The 23,023-nt window shown below is 47.1% G+C and overlaps 2 protein-coding genes across 29 annotated transcripts in view; one reads left to right on the top strand and one right to left on the bottom strand.

Moving 5' to 3' along the window:
- Window positions 1-16,823, bottom strand: part of DENND6A (DENN domain containing 6A) — a 110,463-nt gene extending 93,640 nt beyond the window's left edge. The window contains exons 1-2 of one of the 2 annotated variants that reach the window (XM_029050633.2): window positions 16,462-16,484; window positions 14,107-14,224 (exon numbers count right to left, since the gene is read on the bottom strand). In XM_029050633.2, the coding sequence (XP_028906466.1) occupies window positions 14,107-14,136 (30 nt within the window). In that variant the 5' untranslated portion in view covers window positions 14,137-14,224; window positions 16,462-16,484. Of the gene's footprint in view, window positions 1-14,106; window positions 14,225-16,461; window positions 16,485-16,804 lie in introns of those variants that run through there. The other variant, XM_029050634.2, reaches the window with a different exon arrangement.
- Window positions 16,824-18,118: 1,295 nt separating this feature from the next.
- Window positions 18,119-23,023, top strand: part of LOC100084433 (sarcolemma associated protein) — a 139,378-nt gene continuing 134,473 nt past the window's right edge. For 14 of the 27 annotated variants that reach the window (XM_029050631.2, XM_029050629.2, XM_039910116.1 and 11 more), the window contains exon 1: window positions 18,120-19,453. In XM_029050631.2, the coding sequence (XP_028906464.1) occupies window positions 19,256-19,453 (198 nt within the window). In that variant the 5' untranslated portion in view covers window positions 18,120-19,255. Of the gene's footprint in view, window positions 19,454-23,023 lie in introns of all 27 variants that reach the window. The other 13 variants (XM_029050624.2, XM_039910119.1, XM_039910120.1 and 10 more) reach the window with 4 other exon arrangements.

The following is a 23,023-nucleotide window of genomic DNA, read 5'->3' as shown; positions in this document are numbered from 1 at the left end:
CGAGCTGCTGAGCGCTGCTGGCGAAAGTCCAAGCACCGAGCCGACCTCACACACTTCAAATTTATCCTTTCCTGCCTTAACTCTGCCCTCTCCTCCGCCAGGCAAAGCTTCTTCTCCTCCCTCATCGACACCCATGCCCGTCACCCCCGCCGATTGTTCCGGACCTTTAACTCTCTCCTTAGGCCCCCTGTTCCTTCCCCTCCCCCATCTCTCACCCCCAGTGATCTGGCCACCTACTTCATCACAAAAATCAACACGATCAGGTCTGAGCTCCCCAAAGTCACCCCTCCGCCTCTCCCCTCCCCCGCACCGACCCTCTCCCCTACTTTCCCATCCTTCCCTGCAGTATCCTCAGAGGAGATCTCCTCCCTCCTCGCAAGTGCCACCCCCTCCACTTGCGCCTTGGACCCCATTCCTGCTCACCTTTTAAAAAACATCGCCCCTGCCCTCCTCCCTTCCTTAACTTCTATTTTTAACCACTCAATCTCCAATGGCTCCTTCCCCTCTGCCTTCAAACATGCCCACGTCTCCCCCATCCTAAAAAAACCTGCTCTTGACCCCACTTCCCCCTCCAGTTATCACCCTATCTCCCTACTACCCTTCCTTTCCAAAATCTTAGAACGAGTCGTCTTCAATCGCTGCTTAGAATTCCTTAACTCCCATTCTCTCCTAGACCCCCTCCAATCTGGCTTCCGTCCCCTCCACTCTACCGAGACTGCTCTCTCTAAGGTCGCCGATGACCTCCTTCTTGCCAAATCCAATGGCTCCTACTCCATTCTAATCCTCCTTGACCTCTCTGCTGCCTTTGACACTGTAGACCATCCCCTCCTCCTCCACATCTTATCTCACCTTGGCTTCACAGACTCCATCCTCTCCTCGTTCTCCTCTTACCTCTCTGGCCGGTCATTCTCGGTCTCCTTCGCAGGCGCCTCCTCCCCCTCCCATTCTTTAACTGTTGGAGTTCCTCAAGGGTCAGTTCTTGGCCCTCTTCTGTTCTCCATTTACACTCACTCCCTTGGTGAACTCATTCGCTCTCACGGCTTTGACTACCATCTCTACGCAGATGACACGCAGATCTACATCTCTGCCCCTGTCCTCTCCCCCTCCCTTCAGGCTCGCATCTCCTCCTGCCTCCAGGATGTCTCCACCTGGATGTCAGCCCACCACCTAAAACTCAACATGAGCGAGACTGAGCTCCTCATCTTCCCTCCCAAACCTGGTCCTCTCCCAGACTTCCCTATCACCGTCGATGGCACGACCATCCTTCCCGTCTCTCAGGCCCGCAATCTCGGTGTCATCTTTGACTCGTCTCTCTCGTTCACCCCACAAATCCTATCCGTTACCAAGACCTGTTGGTTTCACCTTTATGATATCGCCAAGATCCGCCCTTTCCTCTCCACCCAAACGGCTACCTTACTGCTACGGGCTCTCGTAATATTCCGGCTAGACTATTCATTCATTCAATAGTATTTATTGAGCGCTTACTATGTGCAGAGCACTGTACTAAGCGCTTGGGATAAACAAGTCAGCAACAGATAGAGACAGTCCCTGCCGTTTGACGGGCTTACAGTCTAATCGGGGGAGACGGACAGACAAGAACGATGGCACTAAACAGCGTCAAGGGGAAGAACATCTCGTAAAAACAATGGCAACTAAATAGAATCGAGGCGATGTACAATTCATTAACAAAATAAATAGGGTAACGAAAATATATACAGTTGAGCGGACGGGTACAGTGCTGTGGGGATGGGAAGGGAGAGGTGGAGGAGCAGAGGGAAAAGGGGAAAATGAGGCTTTAGCTGCGGAGAGGTAAAGGGGGGATGGCAGAGGGAGTAGAGGGGGAAGAGGAGCTCAGTCTGGGAAGGCCTCTTGGAGGAGGTGATTTTAAAGTAAGGTTTTGAAGAGGGAAAGAGAATCAGTTTGGCGGAGGTGAGGAGGGAGGGCGTTCCAGGACCGCGGGAGGACGTGACCCAGGGGTCGACGGCGGGATAGGCGAGACCGAGGGACGGCGAGGAGGTGGGCGGCGGAGGAGCGGAGCGTGCGGGGTGGGCGGTAGAAAGAGAGAAGGGAGGAGAGGTAGGAAGGGGCAAGGTGATGGAGAGCCTTGAAGCCTAGAGTGAGGAGTTTCTGTTTGGAGCGGAGGTCGATAGGCAACCACTGGAGTTGTTTAAGAAGGGGAGTGACATGCCCAGATCGTTTCTGCAGGAAGATGAGCCGGGCAGCGGAGTGAAGAATAGACCGGAGCGGGGCGAGAGAGGAGGAAGGGAGGTCAGAGAGAAGGCTGACACAGTAGTCTAGCCGGGATATAACGAGAGCCCGTAATAGTAAGGTAGCCGTTTGGGTGGAGAGGAAAGGGCGGATCTTGGCGATATTGTAGAGGTGAAACCGGCAGGTCTCGGTAACGGATAGGATGTGTGGGGTGAACGAGAGGGACGAGTCAAGGATGACACCGAGATTGCGGGCCTGCGGGACGGGAAGGATGGTCGTGCCATCCACGGTGATGGAGAAGTCTGGGAGCGGACCGGGCTTGAGTTCTTTTGCCTCAGAGCAGGGCCCAAGGCATTGTCCTTTTGCACACCGATAGAGGGGAGGTGCAGTCACAAACAGTATCTTATGTCTTCCTCCTAAGCACAGAGTCCGGACAGAGTTAAAGGCTCTGCACATAGTAAGCGCTCAATAAATACTATTGAATGAATGAATGAATGAATGAAGTTATAATAATAATAATAATGGTGTATGTTAAGCGCTTACTATGTGCCAGGCACTGTTCAAAGCTCTGGGGTAGAAACAAGCAAATCAGGCCAGACACAGTCTCTGTCCCACGTGGGGCTCACAGTCTCAATCTCCATTCTATAGATGAGGGAACTAAGGCCCAGAGAAGTGAAGTGACTTGCCCAAGGTCATCCAGCAGACAAGCGGCAGAGCCAGGATTAGAACCCATAAACTCCTGACTCCCAGGCTCATCGTCTATCCACTAGGCCATGCTGTTTCTAAGAACCTAGCACACTGCTGTGGCCGAAATCATATTAATCAACTATAAGAACCCGACTGAAAAACGGTATTGAAAGCAAAAGGCTATAATGCAATATATTCTTAAGAAAAATAATCTAAAGAAGTTAAAAATATCTTATACTTGACTTTGAATTTCAAGAGGTACAAAACAGAACCGCAGTGGCAGGATGGAAATTATGCTATTTACCATACAGTCAGTTCTCCTTTAATATGGGGGTTCCATTCCCGACAAACTGTCCGTTAAGGAAAACTCGCATTCTAATGCATATGCCTTCACTAGTCGCTCTCCCTTCTGTGTTGCCTAGGCAGTTGGATACGTTATACCCTTTAAGCACTTGCCCCATGATACTTATGTAAATATTCCCATACTTTACTATTTCCCCTAACCCTAATTGATTTTAATATCTGTCTCCCCTTGCAGACAGTAAGCTCCTTGTGGGCAGGGATCGTTTCTACCAACCCTGTTGTATTGAACTCTCCCAAACGATTAGCACAGTGCTCTGCAAAGTAAGCCCTCAATAAATACCACCCATTGATTGATCTACCGCCACCGTATGCATGTACGCAACCATTTCTCCCAACACCGCCTCGCATTCTTTCCCAACAGACATGAGTTGCTCAAAGAACTATCCTACCACCTCATCAGCACGCATTATGGCAGAATGCCAGGATTAGAACCCATGTCTCTGACTCTCAAGCCGGTGCTCTTTCCACTATTAAGCCACACTGCTTCCCCTAATAGTATGACTGTACTTGCCACCCCACTGAATGCGGAAAAGTATGCCCAGAGGGTGCATGAAGTGAGCACTGTTAGCATCTCATTTCTCTTTACAGATGAATTCGCTGCCCAGCTGGTTGGTGCTAAAAATAAGCTGTGGGGGTAGGACCATGTGCATTTTGGAAAGGAATCTGTGCTTAGGAGGAAGACATAAGATACTGTTTGTGACTGCACCTCCCCTCCATCGGTGTGCAAAAGGACAATGCCTTGGGCCCTGCTCTGAGGCAAAAGAACCAGTTGTCTTTTACCTGATAATTTGCCCAAGACCTAACTCAAGATGCAGATCCTTCTCCAAGCTCCAGATGGGACCGGGACTGTGTCTGATCTGATTGTAGTACATCTGGTACAGTGTTTGGCACAAAATAAGCACTTGCTGCTCATCATCATCATCATCATTTTTACTTGAGTCCAAATAATAATAAGGAAAACTTGATTTGCTTTACATAAATAAAGGCATAAAGAAAAGTGAACAATTAAGATTCCAACTCAGGCATTTAGAGCTCACTGAATATCTTCCGCTTCAAACTTCCGAGTCATGGTTTTCTCTTGTTGATTTGTGCTCTGTTGATCAACCAATCAATCAATTAATCAGTAGTATTTATTGAGCATTTATTGTGCCTGGAGCACTGTACTTGGAAGAGGACAATACAGTAGATACGATCCCTGCCCACGAGGAGCTTGTAGTCTACAGGGGAGACAGACGTTACAATAAAATACAGATAGGGGAAACAGTAAAGGATGTATACAGATGTCCTGTGGGGCTGGGGTGAGTATCAAAGTGCTTAAGGGATACAAAGCCAAGTGCTTAGGTGACAAAGAGGAGAGGGTGGGGAGGGAAATGAGGGCTTCATCAGGAAAGGCCTCTTGGAGGGATTTGATTTTAATAAAACTTGGAAGGTGGAGGGAGGAATGAAGGTATGTCATAGGTGAATGGGGAGGGAATTCCAGGCTGGAGGGAGGAGGTGGGCAAGGGGTCGGCCACGAGATAGATGAGATCAAAGTATAGTGAATAGGTTGGCACTGGAGCAACGAAGCATGCAGGCTGGGTTGTAGTAGGAAATCAGCAAAGAAAGGTAGGAAGGGGGAGCCGATTGAGTGCTTTAAAGCCAATGGTAAGGAGTTTCCGTTTTGTCGTGGAGACGGGTGGAGGTTCTTGAGGAGTGGGGAAATGTGGACCATACCATTTTTTAGAAAAATGATCCAGGCAGCAAAATAGGGTAAGGACTGGAGTTGGGAGAGACAGAAGGCAGGTAAGTCAGGAGCCAAAAGATTAAAGAGGTTAAGGATAGAGTAGAGGCCCTTGGATTTGGTATTTGAACTTAGAGAGGGCTGTTTCTGTGAAAGGGTGGAAGCCAGATTGCAGTGGGTCAAAGAAAGCATTGGAGGAGAGAAAATGGAGGCAGTGAGAGTAGTCAACTCGCTCAAGAAATTTGGAGGGGAATGATAGGAGGGAGATGGGGTGAAAATTGGAGGGTGCCATGGGGTCAAGGGAGGGCTTTTTTAGGATAGGAGATACATGACATGTTTGAAAGCAGTGAGGAAGGAGCCACTGGAAAGTGAGCGGTTGAATATGGTGGTTAGGGAGGGAAAAAGGGAGGGGACAACTTTTTGATAAGGTGGGAAGGGATAGGATCTGAAGGGCAAGGAGGGGGCACATTTTGAGAGGAGACAGGAGATCTTTTGAAATACTGCTGGAAATGATGGGAAAGTCGAAGACTGGGCAGGAAGCGGAAGGGTCTGGAGAGGAGCCGAGGCGATTTTAGAGAGACTATGCGTAATAAATCAATCATGCAATTGTATTCATTGAACAATTACTGTGTGCAGAGCACTGTACTAAGTGCTTAGGAGAGCACAATATAACAAACACATTTGCTGCCCACAGCAAGCTTACAGTCTAGAGGGGGAGAGAGACATTAATATAAATAAATTACCGATATGTACATAAATGCTGTGGGGTTGGGAGGGGGATGAATAAAAGGAGCAAGTCAGGGTGATGAAGAAGGGAGTGGAGGTAAAGGAAAAGAGGGCTGAGTCAGGGAAGGTCTCTTGGGAGAGCTGTGCCTTAATATGGCTTTGAAGTAGGGGAGAGTAATTGTCTATCAGATATGAAGAGTTTGGGCGTTCCAGGCCAGAGGCAGGATGTGGGTGAGAGGTTGGCAGCGAGAGATGAGGTCGAGGTACTGCGAATAGGTTAGCGTTAGATGAGTGAAGTGTGCGGGCTGGGTTGTAGTATGAGTATTCATTCAGTTGTATTTATTGAGCACTTATTGTGTAGAGCACTTATTGTGTAGAGCTTGGGGGAGTACAATGTAACAATAAACGGACAATTTCCCTGCCCACAACGAGCTTACATTCTAGAGGGGGACACAGACATTAATATAAATAAATAAATTACAGATATATACTTAAGTGCTGTGTGGGGTTGGGGATGAATAAAGGGAGCAAGTCAGGGTGACGCAGAAGGGAGTGGGAGAAGAGGAAAGGAGGGCTAAGTCTGGGAAGGCCTCTCAGAGGAGATGTGCCTTAAATAAGGCTTTGAAGCAGGGGAGAGTAATTGTCTGGTGGATTAGAGGAGGGAGGGCATTCCAGGCCAGAGGCAGGAAATGGGCTGGGGTAGGTGGCGAGACAGGCGAGACCGAGGCACAGTGAGAAGGTTAGCACTAGAGGAGCGAAGTGTGCGGGCTGGGTTGTAGGAGGAGAGTAGCAAATGAAGTAGGAGGGGGTAAGGTGAGGTAGGAGGGTGCAGGGTAAGTGCTAATGATGACAAGTCATTATTAGTGGCTGAGCTGATGTGTAAAGTCCTGGTCTAGGTAATCTGCTGTGTATTGTACTCAGGCAATTTGAAGTGATGAAATCCAGTCAGAGGAAGCCCCAAACAGCCAAGGCTGATTCTGGGCACTCTGCTGAACTGATTATTCAGGAGCCAAGGTAGGGCCTGACAGCAAACAACAGATTTGCCTGGACTGAACTTGAACCCAAGTGGCATAGAAAGCCAGTTGTGCAGCTATCTACATGCAGGAGAATGTCATGTGACACTCTCGGGACAAACTTCAATTTACTGTGATTAACATCTTCTGGTTGATTAAAAGTTTCCAAGTAATCAAAACATTTAGAATATAAAAAGGCCCTGCTTTTTCAAGTATGCTATGATCTTGAAAGTATGCTTGTTCAGAATGTATAAAAAGGAAATGGTATTGTTTGGGATGGACTGATATTTACTCTACACTGTGAATTACAGCATTACTGGTGGTGACACACCCCAAAGTTAATCTTAGGAACTGGATCAGAGTCTACCCCTTTTTTTTTTTATGGTATTTGTTAAGCACTTACTATGTGCCAGGCACTGTACTAAGCACTGGGTAGATCCACAGTAAGCAAGTTGGACATAGTCCCTGTCCCACATGGGGCTCACAGCATGGGGCTCACAGTCTTAATCCCCATTTGACAGATGGGGTAACTGAGGCACAGAGGAGTGAAGGTCACACAGCAGACAAGTGGCTGAGCCGGGATTAGAACCCAGGTCCTTCTGATTCCCAGGTCTGTGCTCTATCCACTAAGTCACACTGCTTCTCACACTGCTGGAGAAGCAGCGTGGCTCAGTGGAAAGAGCACGGGCTTTGGAGTCAGGGCTCATGAGTTCGAATCCCAGCTCTGCCACTTGTCGGCTGTGTGACTGTGGGCAAGTCACTTCACTTCTCTGCGCCTCAGTTCCCTCATCTGTAAAATGGGGATTAAGACTGTGAGCCCCACGTGGGACAACCTGATTCCCCTATGTCTACCCCAGCGCTTAGAACAGTGCTCGGCACATAGTAAGCGCTTAACAAATACCAACATTATTATTATTATTATTATTCTCAGTACCTTCAGGCACATCATTACATCCTGGCAGGAACAGAGCAAGAAGAGCAATCACTACGGTGTCAAAGGTGGGCAAATAAACAAATACATCCATGAAACTTTTAATATTTAATAGCACAGTTTTCATTTAAAACCAATTTCCAGGGACTATGTAAATGAATAATGGCAGATTTAAATTTAAATTGTAGAGTTAAGGTAGAGAATTGAGAATTGGGTGGAATAAAGATCTCGAATGTAGCTCTTTGGACTTTGCTAATGGTCTTATTACCCCCAAGTTCATGAGCTATTCCTGGGTGATTTTACATCAGTCTCTCTAGTGTTAGTTTGTGTTTCTTAGTTGGTTTGTCATGGTATTCATTATGATCCAAGTACTAGGCTAACCACTGGGGGCACATACAAAGATGATCAGATTGGACACTCTCTGTCCCACAAGGGGCTCACAATCTAAGTAGAGAGAGCAGGTATCTTCTCCCCATTTTACAGATGAGGAAACTAGGTCTCAGAAAGGTTAAGTCATTTGTCCTCAATCACACTGCAAGCTAGTGGCAGAGCTGGGATGAAAACCTGGGTATCTTCACTCAATTACTCAATCAATGCTATTGACTGAGCGCTTACTGTGTGCAGACCACTGTACTAAGCACTTGGGAGAGTACAATCCAGCAGATTTGGTAGACCCATTCCCTGCCAGCAATGAGCAGTCTAGGCACTCCCAGTCCCATATTCTTTCCACTAGACCACATTGCCTCCTTTTCTTTGGAGAAAAATAATATTTCCTGCCTGAGTTACCTTTCAAAAATGAATGCTCAAATTTTTGTTTAACTCTTTGATATCCTTAACTGAAATTTTATTTAACATTTTTGGCTGTCATGGATTATCACATATATCTCATCTTGAGGGAAATTGAACTAAATCTTTATCTCCAAACCACATATGAAGCATAAAATACACCCACAGAAATATGCTGAATGCTGATTTTTAGCTGTACAATACTACTGTGATTTTTCACCTTTCATTATCACAGGCAATAATATTCATTTATTTATCATCTGTGAGGGAATAGGTAAAGCATATTCATAAAGCTGTGGTCCTGTTCTAATGAAGCCTAACTACCTTTCCTCTGGCCACCAAGCCTCCTCTGTTTCTGCTAGAAAATGTCTGTCTTGAGTTCTTACCAAGTGGTTTACAAAATATAATTAGCAAATAGAAAACAAAATGCAGGGACAGGATGCTCTCCCATCTCTGACCCATTGCACCCCTCTTTCCTTCTGAATGGAATGCCCTCCACCCTCAAATCCATCAATCCACTCTCCTCCCCATGTTCAAGGCCACCAAAAAAAATACATCCTTAAGGAGACATTCCTCTACTAATCCACACCTCCTTAATCAGCTTCCTTAATCACATACCCTTAGCATGTATGTGTATACTAGTTTATTCCACTTATTTCTTCATTTTTTGGTTTATTTTATGTTATGACGTGTCTTTGTTTTCCCTTTCTTTTTTTATTTTATGCAATCTGTGTTGGCCTGCATCCTCCACTCGAGGTCAGGAATCATATCTTCTTCTTTTATTGTCTGCTCTCAAGAATCTAGTGTAGTGTTCCACATACTCAATAGTGGTGCCAGGAAATCTCCACTCACTATCTCACCCCTCAAACGAAAGTAAATAGATCCTTTTATATCAGGGTTCAAGGGTCAACAAACTTGGAATTTTGTTAAAACATTAGGGGAAACAAGTTTCAGAGTTTTTTTGGAATGGAAGATTGCACCTAGAGTGCACATCTAGTAATGGTGGGAATTGTTAGATGACTGAGGACGCTCAGTCCAGTCACAGAGAGGACTTGCGCAAAGGAATTGATTAAGATGTCCTTACTGCTATTTTAATGTGTCAACATGTCATAGCTGTTGACCTAAAAAAGACTTATCTTTTGTCATCTGGTTGGACTAAAACACTCCAAAAATTTTTATTTTTGCCCTGGGAGTTCTTGTTTCTCCACTTCACCCCTACCTTATTGGATGTTGGGTGTTAGAATATTTCAATATAGCTGGCAAGTTTCTGGGATTACACTCGGTGTGTCCTCCTCTCCTCCCTCTTTCTCCTCTCCCACCCCGGGTATATAAGACCTGAACATAAATGTTATGGGCGTTGTGGTATCTAACCAATCTACAGATGACATTTTTTCCAAACAGAGAAAATGGTGGAAAAATCATTTTGTCCCCTAACTCATTTTTCCTTTCTTAATTCATTTATATTTTCCAAATAGCATCTTTAAATGGATTATGAAGAACAAGAAGGTTGCTCACAGAACTACCAGACAAAACACCTGGAAAAGATATAGTTATCCCATCATTTTTAATTGCCTTCTAGTTCAGAAAAAACATAGGCCTTCCAGACTGTATCCATCACTGTGTTGGTATGCTTAAGTGTGTTAGGAAAGAGGCCTAGAATAAGAACATAACTCAAAGTCCTTTAGTCAGAAAACAGGGGCTTCTCAAACTTGCCCATCTTGGTACCACCTTTAGAAGACAAGAATGATTAAACTCCATTTGCCTATGCTCCTTTGTTGAGAATACTTCCTTATGGGCAGGTAACATGTCCACCAACTCCATTATATTGTACTATCCCAAGAGCTTAGTTAAGTGGGCTGCACACTGTAAGCGCTCAACCACTATGATTGATTGACTGATGGAACACCAGCAAAGTGTTCATAAATAGGCATCTACAGAAAGGTCTTCTGGAATAGTAGTAGTTGTGATAATATTTATAAAGTGCTTTATTAAGTACATGGATGAGATTGAGACATGGTCCCAGACCCCCAAGGGGTAACAACCTAAGAATAATAGGGGGAGGGGGCCTTGGTGACAGACAAGACAAGAAAGGAAAATATAAAAAGACTACAATGACGACAGTCTGCCACAGGGGGAGCAGGCTCTTCACAACTCAGGCCAAGTCACAGAAGTAGTCGCAGCGGTGACCTCATTGTTCTAAAAGTTGAGAAGACCTCACGCCACTGCTGTTTGAGTCCTTCCCAGGGTGAGAGGAGGGGGTGAAGGGAATCCTGTCGATATGGCTGAGAGCGGCTTCTCTCCCTCACTGTGGGCCCTGAAGATAGGTGATAAGGAGAAGCAGCATGGCCTAGTGGAAAGAGCACGGGCCTGGGAGTCAGAGGACCTGGGTTCTAATCCCGGCTCTGCCAACTGCTTGCTGTGTGACCTTCGTCAAGTCATTCAGTTCGGTCATATTTCTTGAGCGCTGTGTGCAAAGCACTATACTAAGCGCTTGGGAGAGTACAAGTCACTTAACTTCTCTGTGCCTCAGTTCTCCTGTTCTCCCTCCTACTTCGACTGTGAGCCCCATGCCGGACAGGGAATGTGGCCAACCTAATTAATTTGTATCTACCCCAGCGCACCCAACAGTTGTTTGACACAGTAAGTGCTTAGCAAATACCGTAAAACAAACTCAGACTCAGAAGGGAGAGGAAGTAGGGGAAATGAGGGTTTAGTTGAGGAAGGCCTTTTGGAGGAGATGCGATTTTAATAAGGCTTTGAAGGTGGGGAAATTGGTGGTCTGCCATGTATGAAGGGGGAGGGAGTCCCAGGCCAAGGGGAGAACGTGGGTAAGGGGTCAGCAGCGAGTTAGGCGAGATCGAGGTACAGGGAATAGGTTGGCGTTGGAGCAGCAAAGCATGTGGGCTGGGTTGTAGTAGGAAATCATTAAGGTAAGACATGAGAGGTGAGCTCATTGAGAGCACTAAAACAGATGGTAAGGAGTTTCTGTTTGATGGACAGGTGGATAGGTGACCACTAGAGGATTTTGAGGACTGAGGAGATGGGAACTGAATGTTAATTTAGAAAAATGATCTGATTCAGCAGAGTGAAGTAAGGACTGGAGTGGGGAGAGACAGGAGCCAGGGGCGTGAGCAAGGAGGCCGATGCAGACATCAAGGTAGAATACGATAAGCGCTTGGATCAGCGTAGTAGCCATTTGGATGGAGAGGGAAGGGCGGATTTTAGCGATATTGTGAAGGTAGAACCCACAGGATTTGGTGACGATGAATATGTGGGTTGAATTAGGGATAAGTCAGGGATAATGCCATGTGCTTGTGGAACTGGGAAGATAATGGTGTTGTCTACGGTGATGGGAAAGACAAGGGGAGGAAAGGGTTTGGGTGGAAAGATGAGGAGTTCTATTTTGGACATGTTAAGTTTGAGGTGTCAGTGGGACATCCAAGTAGAGATGTCCTGAAGGTAGGAGGAAATGCGAGACTGAAAAGGAGAGAGATCAGGGCTGGAGAGGTAGATTTGGGAATCATCCATGAAGATATGGTAGTTGAACCCATGGGAGCAAATGAGTTTTCCAAGGGAGCGGGGGACCCAGAACCGAGCCTTAAGGGGCTCCTGCAGTTAGAGGATGGGAGGCAGAGGAGGAGCCCATGAAAGAGACTGAGAAGGAGCGGTCAGAGGGATGGGAGAAGAGCCAGGAGAGGATAGTGTCATTGAAGCCAAGGTTGGATAATGTTTCCAGAAGAAGTGGGTGGTCCACCACTTTGAAGCCAGCTGAAAGGTAGAGGAGGATTAGGATGGAGTAAAGGCCGTTGGATTTGGTGACCTTTGAGAGGTCCGTTTCTGTGGATTGAAGGGGGCAGTAGTCAGATTGGAGTAGGTCAAGGCGAGACTCGGGGAGGAGAGGAAGTGGAGGCAGTAAGTGTAGACAACTCACTCAAGGAGTTTGGAGAGGAATGGTAGGAAGGAGATGGGTGATAACTGGAGGGAGCCTTGAGGTTAAGGGAGGGGATTTTTAGCATTGGAATACATGAGCATGTATCAGTATGAGGTGCGAGTCATGAACAGGGAAGCAGAGTGGCAGAGGTGAGGTAAAGGGAGGAATGGGTGGTGAGGGAACTGTCTTCCCTGCTGCAACTGAAAATATTGCCAGGTGGGGATTAAGGATCCTGGGCTACATCAGCGATTAGTACAGGACATGTCTCCAGATTTTATGGATTGTGGTCATTCGGAACTGGAGTTTGCCTTTATTTACTTGGCTAAGATTTCTAATTCATTTCCCCTGCAGATCTACCGCTAAAGGGGAAGAAATTATATCACCTCTGATGGTGAAGGCACAAGTTCAGTTAAGTTGTCTTCCTGATTTTGCCATTGATTCACCAGCAATGGACCAACCTTGCTGTCTCCCCTCAGACCAACCCAGAACAAAAGGCTACCTTCAGAACTGTCCCAACACTGGAGAAGCTGAGGCGATCTGAAAATGATCATTGTTCCAGCAACCTTGAGAGGAAAGAGACCTCCTTCCTCCAAAACTGTGTTTAGCTACTTCATTTTGCATTGCTATCTCGGAATGTGGATTTTGTAATTAGCTGTTTTTTTTCCACGGGTTTCGTTCTATCTGTCTATTTAACCTCCATTTGGATTGTGAAGCCTCACTCAGGACACGGACCATGTCTGATCTGTCTATTCTCTGTGGACCTTAGTACTCAACACAGTGCTTTGCACACAGTTCTTTGCACATACTAAGTTCTTAATAAACACCATTACCATTATAATTAAACAGCTACCTTTCTCAGGAGGTATTCTGTCAAGGTGAATGAATGAATGGATATCCGTAACATACTCTGAGCATCTTGAAAGGAAGATTCCGAAGGATACTACACTATTTATTAATGCTGCCAGATGTGCTATTCCCTGCCACTCTAGAGGCTATTTTGCCTCAGACTTGACACTGGAGCTTATGCAGGCAGCATGTTGCTGCCATTGCAATGCAACAGTCTGAGGAAAAAAACATCCTTGGTTCCACAACCACATTGGCTGATCGGGGCACAGCCTGCAACTCTGATGACAGAGTTACCCGTCCTGTCCACTGGAAATGACAAGGGTTTGTTTCACCTTTGCTATCCAGTCCTGAATACACCAGCTGGTGTGCCCCGATAGCGTATAGGTAATTCACCGTCACCATCCTGTGACTGGATAATGTGAATCCCCAAGAGACACTGGAAACTCTACTTGTTGGTGTTTTTTTTTGATTGGCGACAACCACCCCCCTTCCCATCCCCAATGCAAAGAAAGCAAATTCTCTCAACTCCCTTCTCACCCTCCCCTGGAAATGGCTGGGCTTCAGCTGATGTCATCAGGTAAGCCAGCTCTTCCAAGAGCTTCTGACAGGGCATGGAAATAGATTTCTCCTCGGGGTCAGTGGCCCTCATAAGATACCCCCAGTGTCAGAAAGCTACCATTTCTCTTGGCCTCCGAGGTCTGTGCAGACTCTCACACAGGGATGCAACTAGGTTATCAGAAATTCCTGCACAAGTGCCAGTAAGTTCTGACCTGTCAACAGCCACCCTGAGAGGTTCCCCACAAGAAACAGCAGAAGTGAACCGGGAAGAGAGCTGGCCCAGGGAAAATTTGAGAAGAGCTGAAAGAGAAGTAGGAAGAGACTTGCTATTGCTGACCTGGGAGGGGGGCAGAAACAGGTTTCCCATAGTTGAGCCTCTCACCAGCTTTTGGCTTGCCTTCTTCCAGCTCCTCTGACCCTGGGTCTCGCCAACAGTGGCAATTTCTCTGGTCTTGCTAGTAATATGCAGCCAAACAAAATAAAGAATTCAAAATTCCACTCATACACCCTCTTCCAATTATGGATCATTTAAATAGTGTAAATATTTCAAGGTTGTTAGTTTTGCCAACCAGCCACACTAGGAAGGGGACAGCTGAACTCACCAAGATATGCAAATATACCCATATTGGCCAGTGGCTCAAGAGAGCTGCATTTAACATCCAGGTTTTTTGTGGTTGTAGTGGTAGAAATAATAGTATTTATTAAGCACCTACTGTTTGCGAAGCACTGTACCAAATGCCAGCAAAAAAGGACGAGAATGAGATCTAGGCACGGTCTTAGGCCCTCAAGAGGCTCACAAATTAAGATTAAGGATGGGGGGAGGACATTGGGGACAGACACACAAGGGAAGATCCAAACATAAAGATCTACGAAACGGGGTACAATTTACCCTGCATATAGTGCACAGCTTTGTTCATTTTCAAGTGTCAACAGCTCACGATGTGGAGAATGTCAAGTCACAGCAGTTCTAAACAAAGGAGCTTTACCCTTCAGCAAATGGATCTGTAGTACTGCTTATGCAATTAACACAGAAAAGATCAGAATTAAGCAAAGCCTAAAACTGTGAATGGACGACGATAAATGTCAACAGCAGCAATAGGTCACTGTAGCTTGAGGAACAGGGATCCTTACCGCTCAGTCCAACAATCATAAAAGTCACAGCTGTAGGCCCAGGCTTCCTGATACTTTAAGAGTCGAAAAGTCCTCAGGCTGCCAATGTTTGAGTCTTCCCTGGGCTGAATCAGGGGCCAAAGGAAATCGAGATGGTAGGAGGGGGGGCAGCTTTTCTCCTTCACAGTAGGCCTCAGTGGTCTTATGTAAGGGGATCAACTGTGGGCTCACCCCACTGCCAGTGATTGAGTCCTTCCTGGCCTGGAGCCAGGACCGACGGGAGTCCCGGTGGCATGGTGGATAAAGAGGGGGAGAGGGAGAGCTTCTCTCACATGTATTAGGGAGGTTTGAAATTTATTTACAGTATTGATGCTGATTGAAACCTGTTTTCCCTATTTCAGAAACAATTGGGGATAGCAGGGCTCATGGAGAAAGTTATCTGACCAGACTTTTCCTTTTTGGCCTATTGCTGTGGGCTGGAGGTTCTTGTTTAGGGTATTTTTTAAATGCTTACAAGCATCGAGCACGGTTCTAAGCGCTGGGATAGACACAAGTTAAATCAGGTCGGACACAGTCCCTGTCTCTCATGGGGCTCATTGTCTAAGTAGGAGGAAGGAGGACTTAATCCCCATTTTACAGGTGAGATAACTGAGGGGCAGAGAAGTGAAGTGACTTGCCCAAGGTCCGGTGCTAGCAAGAATTGGCAGATCTGGGATTAGAACCCAGGTCCTCTGACTCCCAAGCCCATCCTCTCCTTTGGAGCTCCTTGGAGCAGGTAATCCGTAGGGTATGGACTGCGGAGGGGCAGGTGTGTGTGGTCCACGTTTGGACCAGGATTCACCGCTGTTCTCTGGCCACCTTTTTCTCTGACATTCTTGCCAAGATAATAGTCCTCTTCCCCCAGATTCTAGGCTCGTTGTGGGCAGGGAATGCATCTGTTCTATTGTCCTCTCCCAAGCTTTTAGTACAGTGCTCTTCACACAGTAAGTGCTCAATAAATACAACTGACTGACTTCCCCTACTGCGGCTCCCTTTTGCCTTTGGTGGGACTCTAAAACTAGTACTATCATTATTATTCCTCATACGCTAGGTATTTCTTGCCCCTGGAGGCGTGACCAGAAATAGAACGAACATTAGTTCTGGAATGTCTCTGCTAACTCGATTGGGATAGCTGGGAAATAACAGGCATTTCTACCCAGTAGACACCTACCTGCTGAGAGAAGACTGTTCCTTGCTGAGAAGAGAGGGCCTAAACTTAATTTGACTTAGTTGTGTTAAAAACATTTGGATATTTTTGGTTTTGGGCTTTGCTTAGTCCTGTTTTTTCTGTGTATTAATTGCATTAGCAACCCCAAACAATCCGCTTACAGAAAGGAAAAGCCCCCACATCTGATAAGGTGCTGCTTGACACACCCTACGTTGCAAATTGTTATTTACCGATGAACAAATCTGTGCACTGTAAGCAACCGAAAAATCAGTGGTATTTACTGAGTGCTTACTGTATGCAGAGCACTATATTAAACGTTTGGGAGAGTAATACAATGGAGTTGGCAGACACTTTTCCTGCCCACGAGGAGCTTACCGTCTAGCGAGAAGCAGCCTGGTGTAGTGGATAGAGCACGGACCTGGGAGTCAGAAGGTCATGGATTCTAATTCTGCCTCCGTCACTTGTCTGCTGTGTGGCCTTGGGCAAGTTGCTTCACTTCTCTGTGCCTCAGTTAGTTCATCTGTAAAATGGGGATTGAGAGTGTGAGCCCCAAGTGGGACAGGGGTTGTGCCCTAACCGATTTGCTCGTATCCACCCCAGTGCGTAGTACAGTGCCCGATGCATAGTAAGTGCTTAATCGATATCACTATTATTATTAATAGGGCAACATACAATACATCGCTTCTGCCCCAAGGGATTAGAATTGAAAATATCTTACATATCGACCAATTCGACGCTTGTTCAAATTTGCTTGCTGGTAGTTGGGTCACAGTCCCCCTTCTCTCGCTTTCAGTTTTGAAATCTGGTCATCTCCTCACCACAGTCGACCTGTCAGGGCCAGTATGCAGAACTAAATGAACGTTGGATTTTTTTTTCCTCCTTCTCTCCGAGTTATCTCTAGCTGGATGGATTTGGGCTACCCTAAGGGAGAACACAGCCTCAGAAAACGGGGAGGCCACCGCGACTGGAAATATGAGGGTTCCAATTCCCCCATTTCCTCACTCTTGGGGCATACGCGTTACTAGCATCTGCCGGTGCCTAAGAGGAATCCTTCTCTTCCGACTTTGGTTGCGCGGCGTTAAAGACTTGTGGGAGTTTACTGCCCTCAGGTAAAATGGCCGGCAAGGCGACCGATTCCCCGGCCCCTTTTTGCCCACAGCTCAAATGGCTGCCGGCAAGGTCGGTCGGCTGAGAAGTTTATCCCACAGGGCTAAAGAGGACATCCCATTTAGGGGTTAAGAGTAGGTTGAGGTCCACAGCCAGGGTGGCGAGCCGGCAGAGGAAGCAGTGAGAAGGCCCGTCTGGTAATGTTTTGGGGTGGTTTTTTTTAACTATCTCCAGGAAGACTTCTTTTTTTCCTTGCCCGCAACGAAGATGGCTGCCCGAAAGGGCTGATTTAGAAGCGAGGGTGAAGGCCGGAGACCTGTTAAGCGCGTCCTTTCCCACAATTCCCAGGGCTGCGCGTGCTCCCGCACATGACGGTTTCGCTGTAAGGGGCGGGGGGAGGGCGGAGAGGGCTGCGCGCTCCCGCGACAGGGGCGGCACGACAGGCACATCGGGGGAGGCTTTGGTCAGAGTCACTATGGCGGCCGGAGCTCGGAAGGTAAGAGGAGGTGGTGACGGCGGCCAGCGAGCAGCATCTAGTCGGCGAACAGGGGACTGTACGGCCCGGCGGGACTGCAGGCGGAGAACTGCGGCGCCCGCGGGGGCCGGGCCGGGCGAGACAAGAGGAAGAGGAGAGAGAGCTGGGGCGGGCGGAGGAGGAGGAGGAGGCGGCGGCGGCGGCGGCGGCGGCGGCGGCGGCGCCTGACGGGGTTTGTTTTGATTTTTTTTTTTTCAGGTCGGAAAGTTTCCCGTCTTCTTCGGCGCCGCTTGAGCGGAACCCACCCCGAGAGCCGTGCGGACCGTTGTGGCAGAGGCGGCCGGGGCCTTCGGGCCTCGCTTGTTTTTCTCCCCGACTCTTTCTCTCTCTCTCTCCCTCCTCCCACCCTGCTCCCTCCCCCCCCCCCCCCCCCCCCCCCGCCCCGGCCTTTCTACCTCTTCACCCCGAGCGACGGCAACGGTCCCGGAAATGCGATCTCCTGTTGGCCTTGAGGGAAGACCGACGCGGCGGCACCCCATGTGCTGATAAGAAAAACCCACCCCCCGAGAGGGAGGCCGGCGGGACCGGACCCCCTCCCCGCCCCCCCCCTTTTACTCTCCTCATTCTTCGCCTCTAGAACCGGAGGGCGGGGGGGAGAGAGAGACGAGTCTTCACCGCCTCCCACCCGCCCTTCTGGTGTCAGATCCTCAGCCGGGCGGGCGCGAGGGTGGCGGAGACGCGCGCAAGATCCTCGGTTCCTGCCCCGGGCCTGCTCTGGCTTTTCCAGCAGAAAGGCGGGTTCTCGAGCCCCGGATCTCAATCGCCCCTCCAACGGAGACACACAACAGATCGGCCCAGCCGGGCTTCTAAAATATTTTCCTTTTCCTATCGGTGCGGGAGAGACCCCCACGTCTAGCTCAGCCGAACGCCCGGAGAAGGAGCAATGCGGACTGTCATACCTATCGACTAGAATCTCGGGGTTGTATGTGTGTGCTCGTTTGGCTTTTTTTTTTTCCTTTGCCTTACTGCGGGACTGGAAGCTTCCTGCCTTCAGCTCTCACCTCCTCCACCCTCGAAGAAGACGGTATTAGTTGGGTGAGTGTGGGAAGTCGCACCTTCTCTCCACGCCAAACCGACCTTTTCGTCCATGCTGCAGTGGTGCAATATTTTCGTCATCGAGGGGGAGAAGCATCTGAAATACCAAACAAATCAGAAGTATTTTTGTATGACTCATCTTCCTGGATTTAAGGACACTCCTGGCCCCCAAGCTGCCTTTCAGGAGTTTTTTCGTTTTTCGTTTTCCAAACAGTCAGATGTTCGACCCCTTTCCTCTTGAGGAAGATGGATTGAAAGTTGCACGTTCGGGGCTTTTCGCTGGGTTGCTGCTGGCCTTTAAGGGACAGAATGGGATCGTGTACGACTCCAAAGTGTTGAGTGGTTAATGCTCTCCGGTTATGCGTAGGCAATCCTTATTTTGCTTTAATTTGAAGATTTGGAGGATTACGCTCTAAACCTTTCCAAGGAGCTCTGGAGCAGAAAGAGTTTCTCTTCGTCCCCGGCTTGAGTGGAACCCCCAATTTGTCCTCGATGCCTTCGGCCTTGGCCATCTTCACTTGCCGCCCGAACTCGCATCCTTTTCAGGAGCGTCATGTCTACCTGGACGAGCCTATCAAAATTGGCCGTTCAGTGGCCCGCTGTCGGCCGGCACAGAATAATGCTACCTTCGATTGTAAGGTGCTGTCAAGGAACCATGCTCTCGTCTGGTTTGATCACAAGACAGGGAAGGTAATGTCTCCTTTTCTCTTCTTCAAAGGGGGGCAGGGGCGGGAGGGGAGAATGTTCGCAGCACTGTGGGTCTTGCACCAAGAATTGGCCTTCCGCAGGCCCACGGAAATGCAGCTAGGCAGTCTGACAGCTTCAGGTAGGACAGCGGGAACGCTGCATTCCACCTTATCCAGCGAAGTGTGCAATTCAAGTCCTCGAAATGCGTTGGTAGTGGGCCGTTTGATAATGTGATCTTTTTGCGGTGGCGTTCCAATCCATAATTGGTCATGCCTCTTAGGAAAACCAGCTACAGATTTTAGCTAGGTTTGAGATTCGAGTTTTGGGTTTATGCTTTAGAGGTAGATGTGCTGCTGAGCAGCCTGCCAGGCGGAGAGGAAAACCTCCAAATCAGTGCAGCCAGTTTACCCAGAATTTTAGGCAGAAAGTGAAGCACCCATCAATTTGGGCTGTGATCAGGGTGGATCTCCGAGACCCATTCCAGGGCACTGACTAATTGCGTTTCACCACTGATTGAGCTTTCTGTCTCAGACTCGGAGGTCTGGCCCTCTCTAATAAGGATAGCTACTTGGTTGACTGGAACTTGCCCGTGAATGATTCATCGTTCCCTTCTTGAGTTTATTTAATTTTGCACTAAGCATATTAAGTGCAGTTTTTAGCAATGACCATGTACGATTTTGAAAATATGTAAGAACGAAAGGCTAAGCACTTTTAGGAGAAGTTGTTGAATACGTTGAAGTTATATTTCATAAACTATGCGATGCCTCGGCTTGAAAGGGTAGGAACCATAAGTGTAACAATCAAATTTTAGATTCTTCTAATTTAATCAGACTTGTTGGTATTTCCTTCGATTTTTTCCCCTCCTCAGATTTACATTATGCATGTTAATAATGGTGGATACCCTAATGCTGGGTGTTTTTTTTTTCATTTTCAAATTTGGAAGCTTCAGAGGACAAGCCTTAATTTATTTCCCCTTGACTTGGGACTTATTTTGTCATCTAACCCAAAGAGTTATTCAACTCCAAGACTAGCTACTGTTGGAATATATTGTCTTTTTTAGGCAGACTAACATTTTAACTTCCCCAAAAGAAGAGCTAACTGCCCTGACTTTCACAATGCTTGGGGTAAAACCTCCAGTGACGACGACAAAAATCTTCTTGCTAGTAAGAGGACGGATAATGTCTCCTGGCCCATAGGTATTGGAATTCTTTGATTCTGGAACTGCAGAATAACTTAATGAACAGTTAAAGGAAAAAAGAAAAAGTACTCCCATTTTGATGTTTATGGCCTTTATGCTACTGCACAATGTCCTCATGAAAACACACGAGGGCTTTGCAATACTCCTTATTTCTCTATAGAACTCATGCACACTGAGTTCCCTGTAGAATAGTCCATTACAATTTTTTTGTGCATAAATCTTTTTTACATACTGTAGAAATGCGAGAAGGGTAATTACAGATTATCTATGACCTCTGCAGAAAAGTACCCTGAATTTCAAATGTACCCTCTATAAGCATTATTTATTAATGTTCTATTAGCAATAGTGTACCTAGCCAGCTATTATCTCTTGTATCCCTAAGCCTTTGGTATGATTTTACCCCATTACTGATTTATTAATGATCCAGACTTCCAATACCTTGTTCAGATTTCTCTTCGGCACCATGTCATTAACAAGTTTCCTAAATAACATGGGCAATAGAGCTTTTAAAACACCATTTTGTTAAAATCTTTAAGTCTACAAAAAGGAAAACACTAATAATTTCCCAGGGTATCACTGAGTATGTGATGTAAGTGGGTGGTGTTCCTGTATCTTGAGATGTTCAGTCAATTGTATTGAGCATTTACTGTGCACAGAGCAGCATACTAAGCGCTTGGGAGAGTACAGTATAACAGAGTAGGTACACGCATTCTCTGACCACAGTGAGCTTACAGTCCAGAGGTAAATTAGTACAAAATTAGCTGCTTGGGGCGGGACCTGAGCAGCCATCGACATGTCTTAAATGAAACAATTGGCTTATTCCGAAGTGACTCTTTTCACCAATCTCGTCAGTAATAATAATAATAGTAATAATAATTGTGGTGTTAAGTGCTTACTATGTGTTAAGCACCGTACTAAACTGCTGGGTTAGATACAAGATAATCAAGTCCCACATGTAGATCACAGTATAAGTAGGAGAGAGAACAGGCAGTGAATCCCCATTTTGCAGTTGAGGAAACTGAGGCAAAGAGAAGTGAAGGACTTGCCCGAGGTCACACAGCAGGTAAGTGGCGGAGCTGGGATTAGAACCCAGGTCCTCTGTCTCCTAGGCCGTTGCTCTTTCCACCAGTCCACACTGCTTCTTGAGCTTATTTTTATTTAACTGGATAGTGTGGGAATATCATTTGGATGAAGCGCATCTGTAGATATGTAGAAGCTTCATCTTTTCAGTCAGTGTTGCATGGGAGTAGTGGGCATCCTTTGGTTTGGAGATGACGCTGCTGCCTGTGAGACTGCGGCCCTGACTAGGAGTGTCTTTGAGAGGGAATCTTTCACAGTTGCACACCTGAACCATGAAAATTGGGCAGTACCTCTTCTTTGGGGTAAGCATCCATCAGTTGCTTTTCTTTTCTTAACCATTGGTATTCTCGACTGCCAGCAGGGCATGCACTTGAGTTGTTTTTGCAGTAGTGGTGATGGTTTGCGCTGGGCCAACCGCACACACTCTGTCAGCCCAGCCCCCATGCCCAGCAGCACGAATTGCGAGACATCTGATGGGGGGAGGGGAATGGGTGCCTTCTGTGTTCTCAAGAACTGAATATCTCTGAGACCTCAAAAGCAGTGAGACACCACTTAGTACGTATGAGTGATTTCGTGTTAAGTTGCTTTGGTCAATGTTTTATCCAGGATTCACTGGTTGCATCGGAAAGACAACAGTATGTGTATTTTTTTTGAATTGTATTTAAGCGCTTATTACGTGCCAGGTACTGTTCTAAGCGCTGGGTTAGATACAAGCTAATCAGGTTGGAGTCTATATTCCACATGGGGCTCCCAGTCTTAATCCCCATTTTATAGATGAGGTAAGTGAGGCACAGAGAAGTGAAGTGACTTGGCCAAGGTCACGCAGCAGACAAGTGGTGGAGCCAGGATTAGAACCCAGGTTTTACCTACTCCTGGGCCCATGCTCTATCAACTAGGCCGCACTGCTTCTCTGTTGGCTGTATTGGATAGGCGGTCCTCAAATTTAGGACAGAATTGGTTCCTGAAAACTGCATTTTCGGCCAAAATTTCAGAGCCGGATTACTTACAGGAGCAATGTTATAAGTGGACCATTGTACTGCTTTTATCAAAACTACTCCGAATTACCACCTCAGATCAATTATAGATGAGTAATATAGCTACTTTAAAGCATTTATTTTGTCAGAGAGGTTCCACAATAGGGGAGCCTTTTACCTGGTCTGGAGTCAAGTGAATGTTTTAACCTATCCTGGTGACTCAACCAGGTGTTCGGGTAACTCCCCACCCTCTGGCCTCTCCTGCTCCGTCCTCTGACTGTCTAAGCTTTGCCTACCTCTTCGTTTCTTCCCTCTCCCTTC

This window comes from Ornithorhynchus anatinus, chromosome X1 (assembly GCF_004115215.2).
Source record: "Ornithorhynchus anatinus isolate Pmale09 chromosome X1, mOrnAna1.pri.v4, whole genome shotgun sequence".
Taxonomy (NCBI): Eukaryota; Metazoa; Chordata; class Mammalia; order Monotremata; family Ornithorhynchidae; genus Ornithorhynchus; species Ornithorhynchus anatinus.
This window is presented reverse-complemented; position numbering and strand designations above follow the sequence as displayed.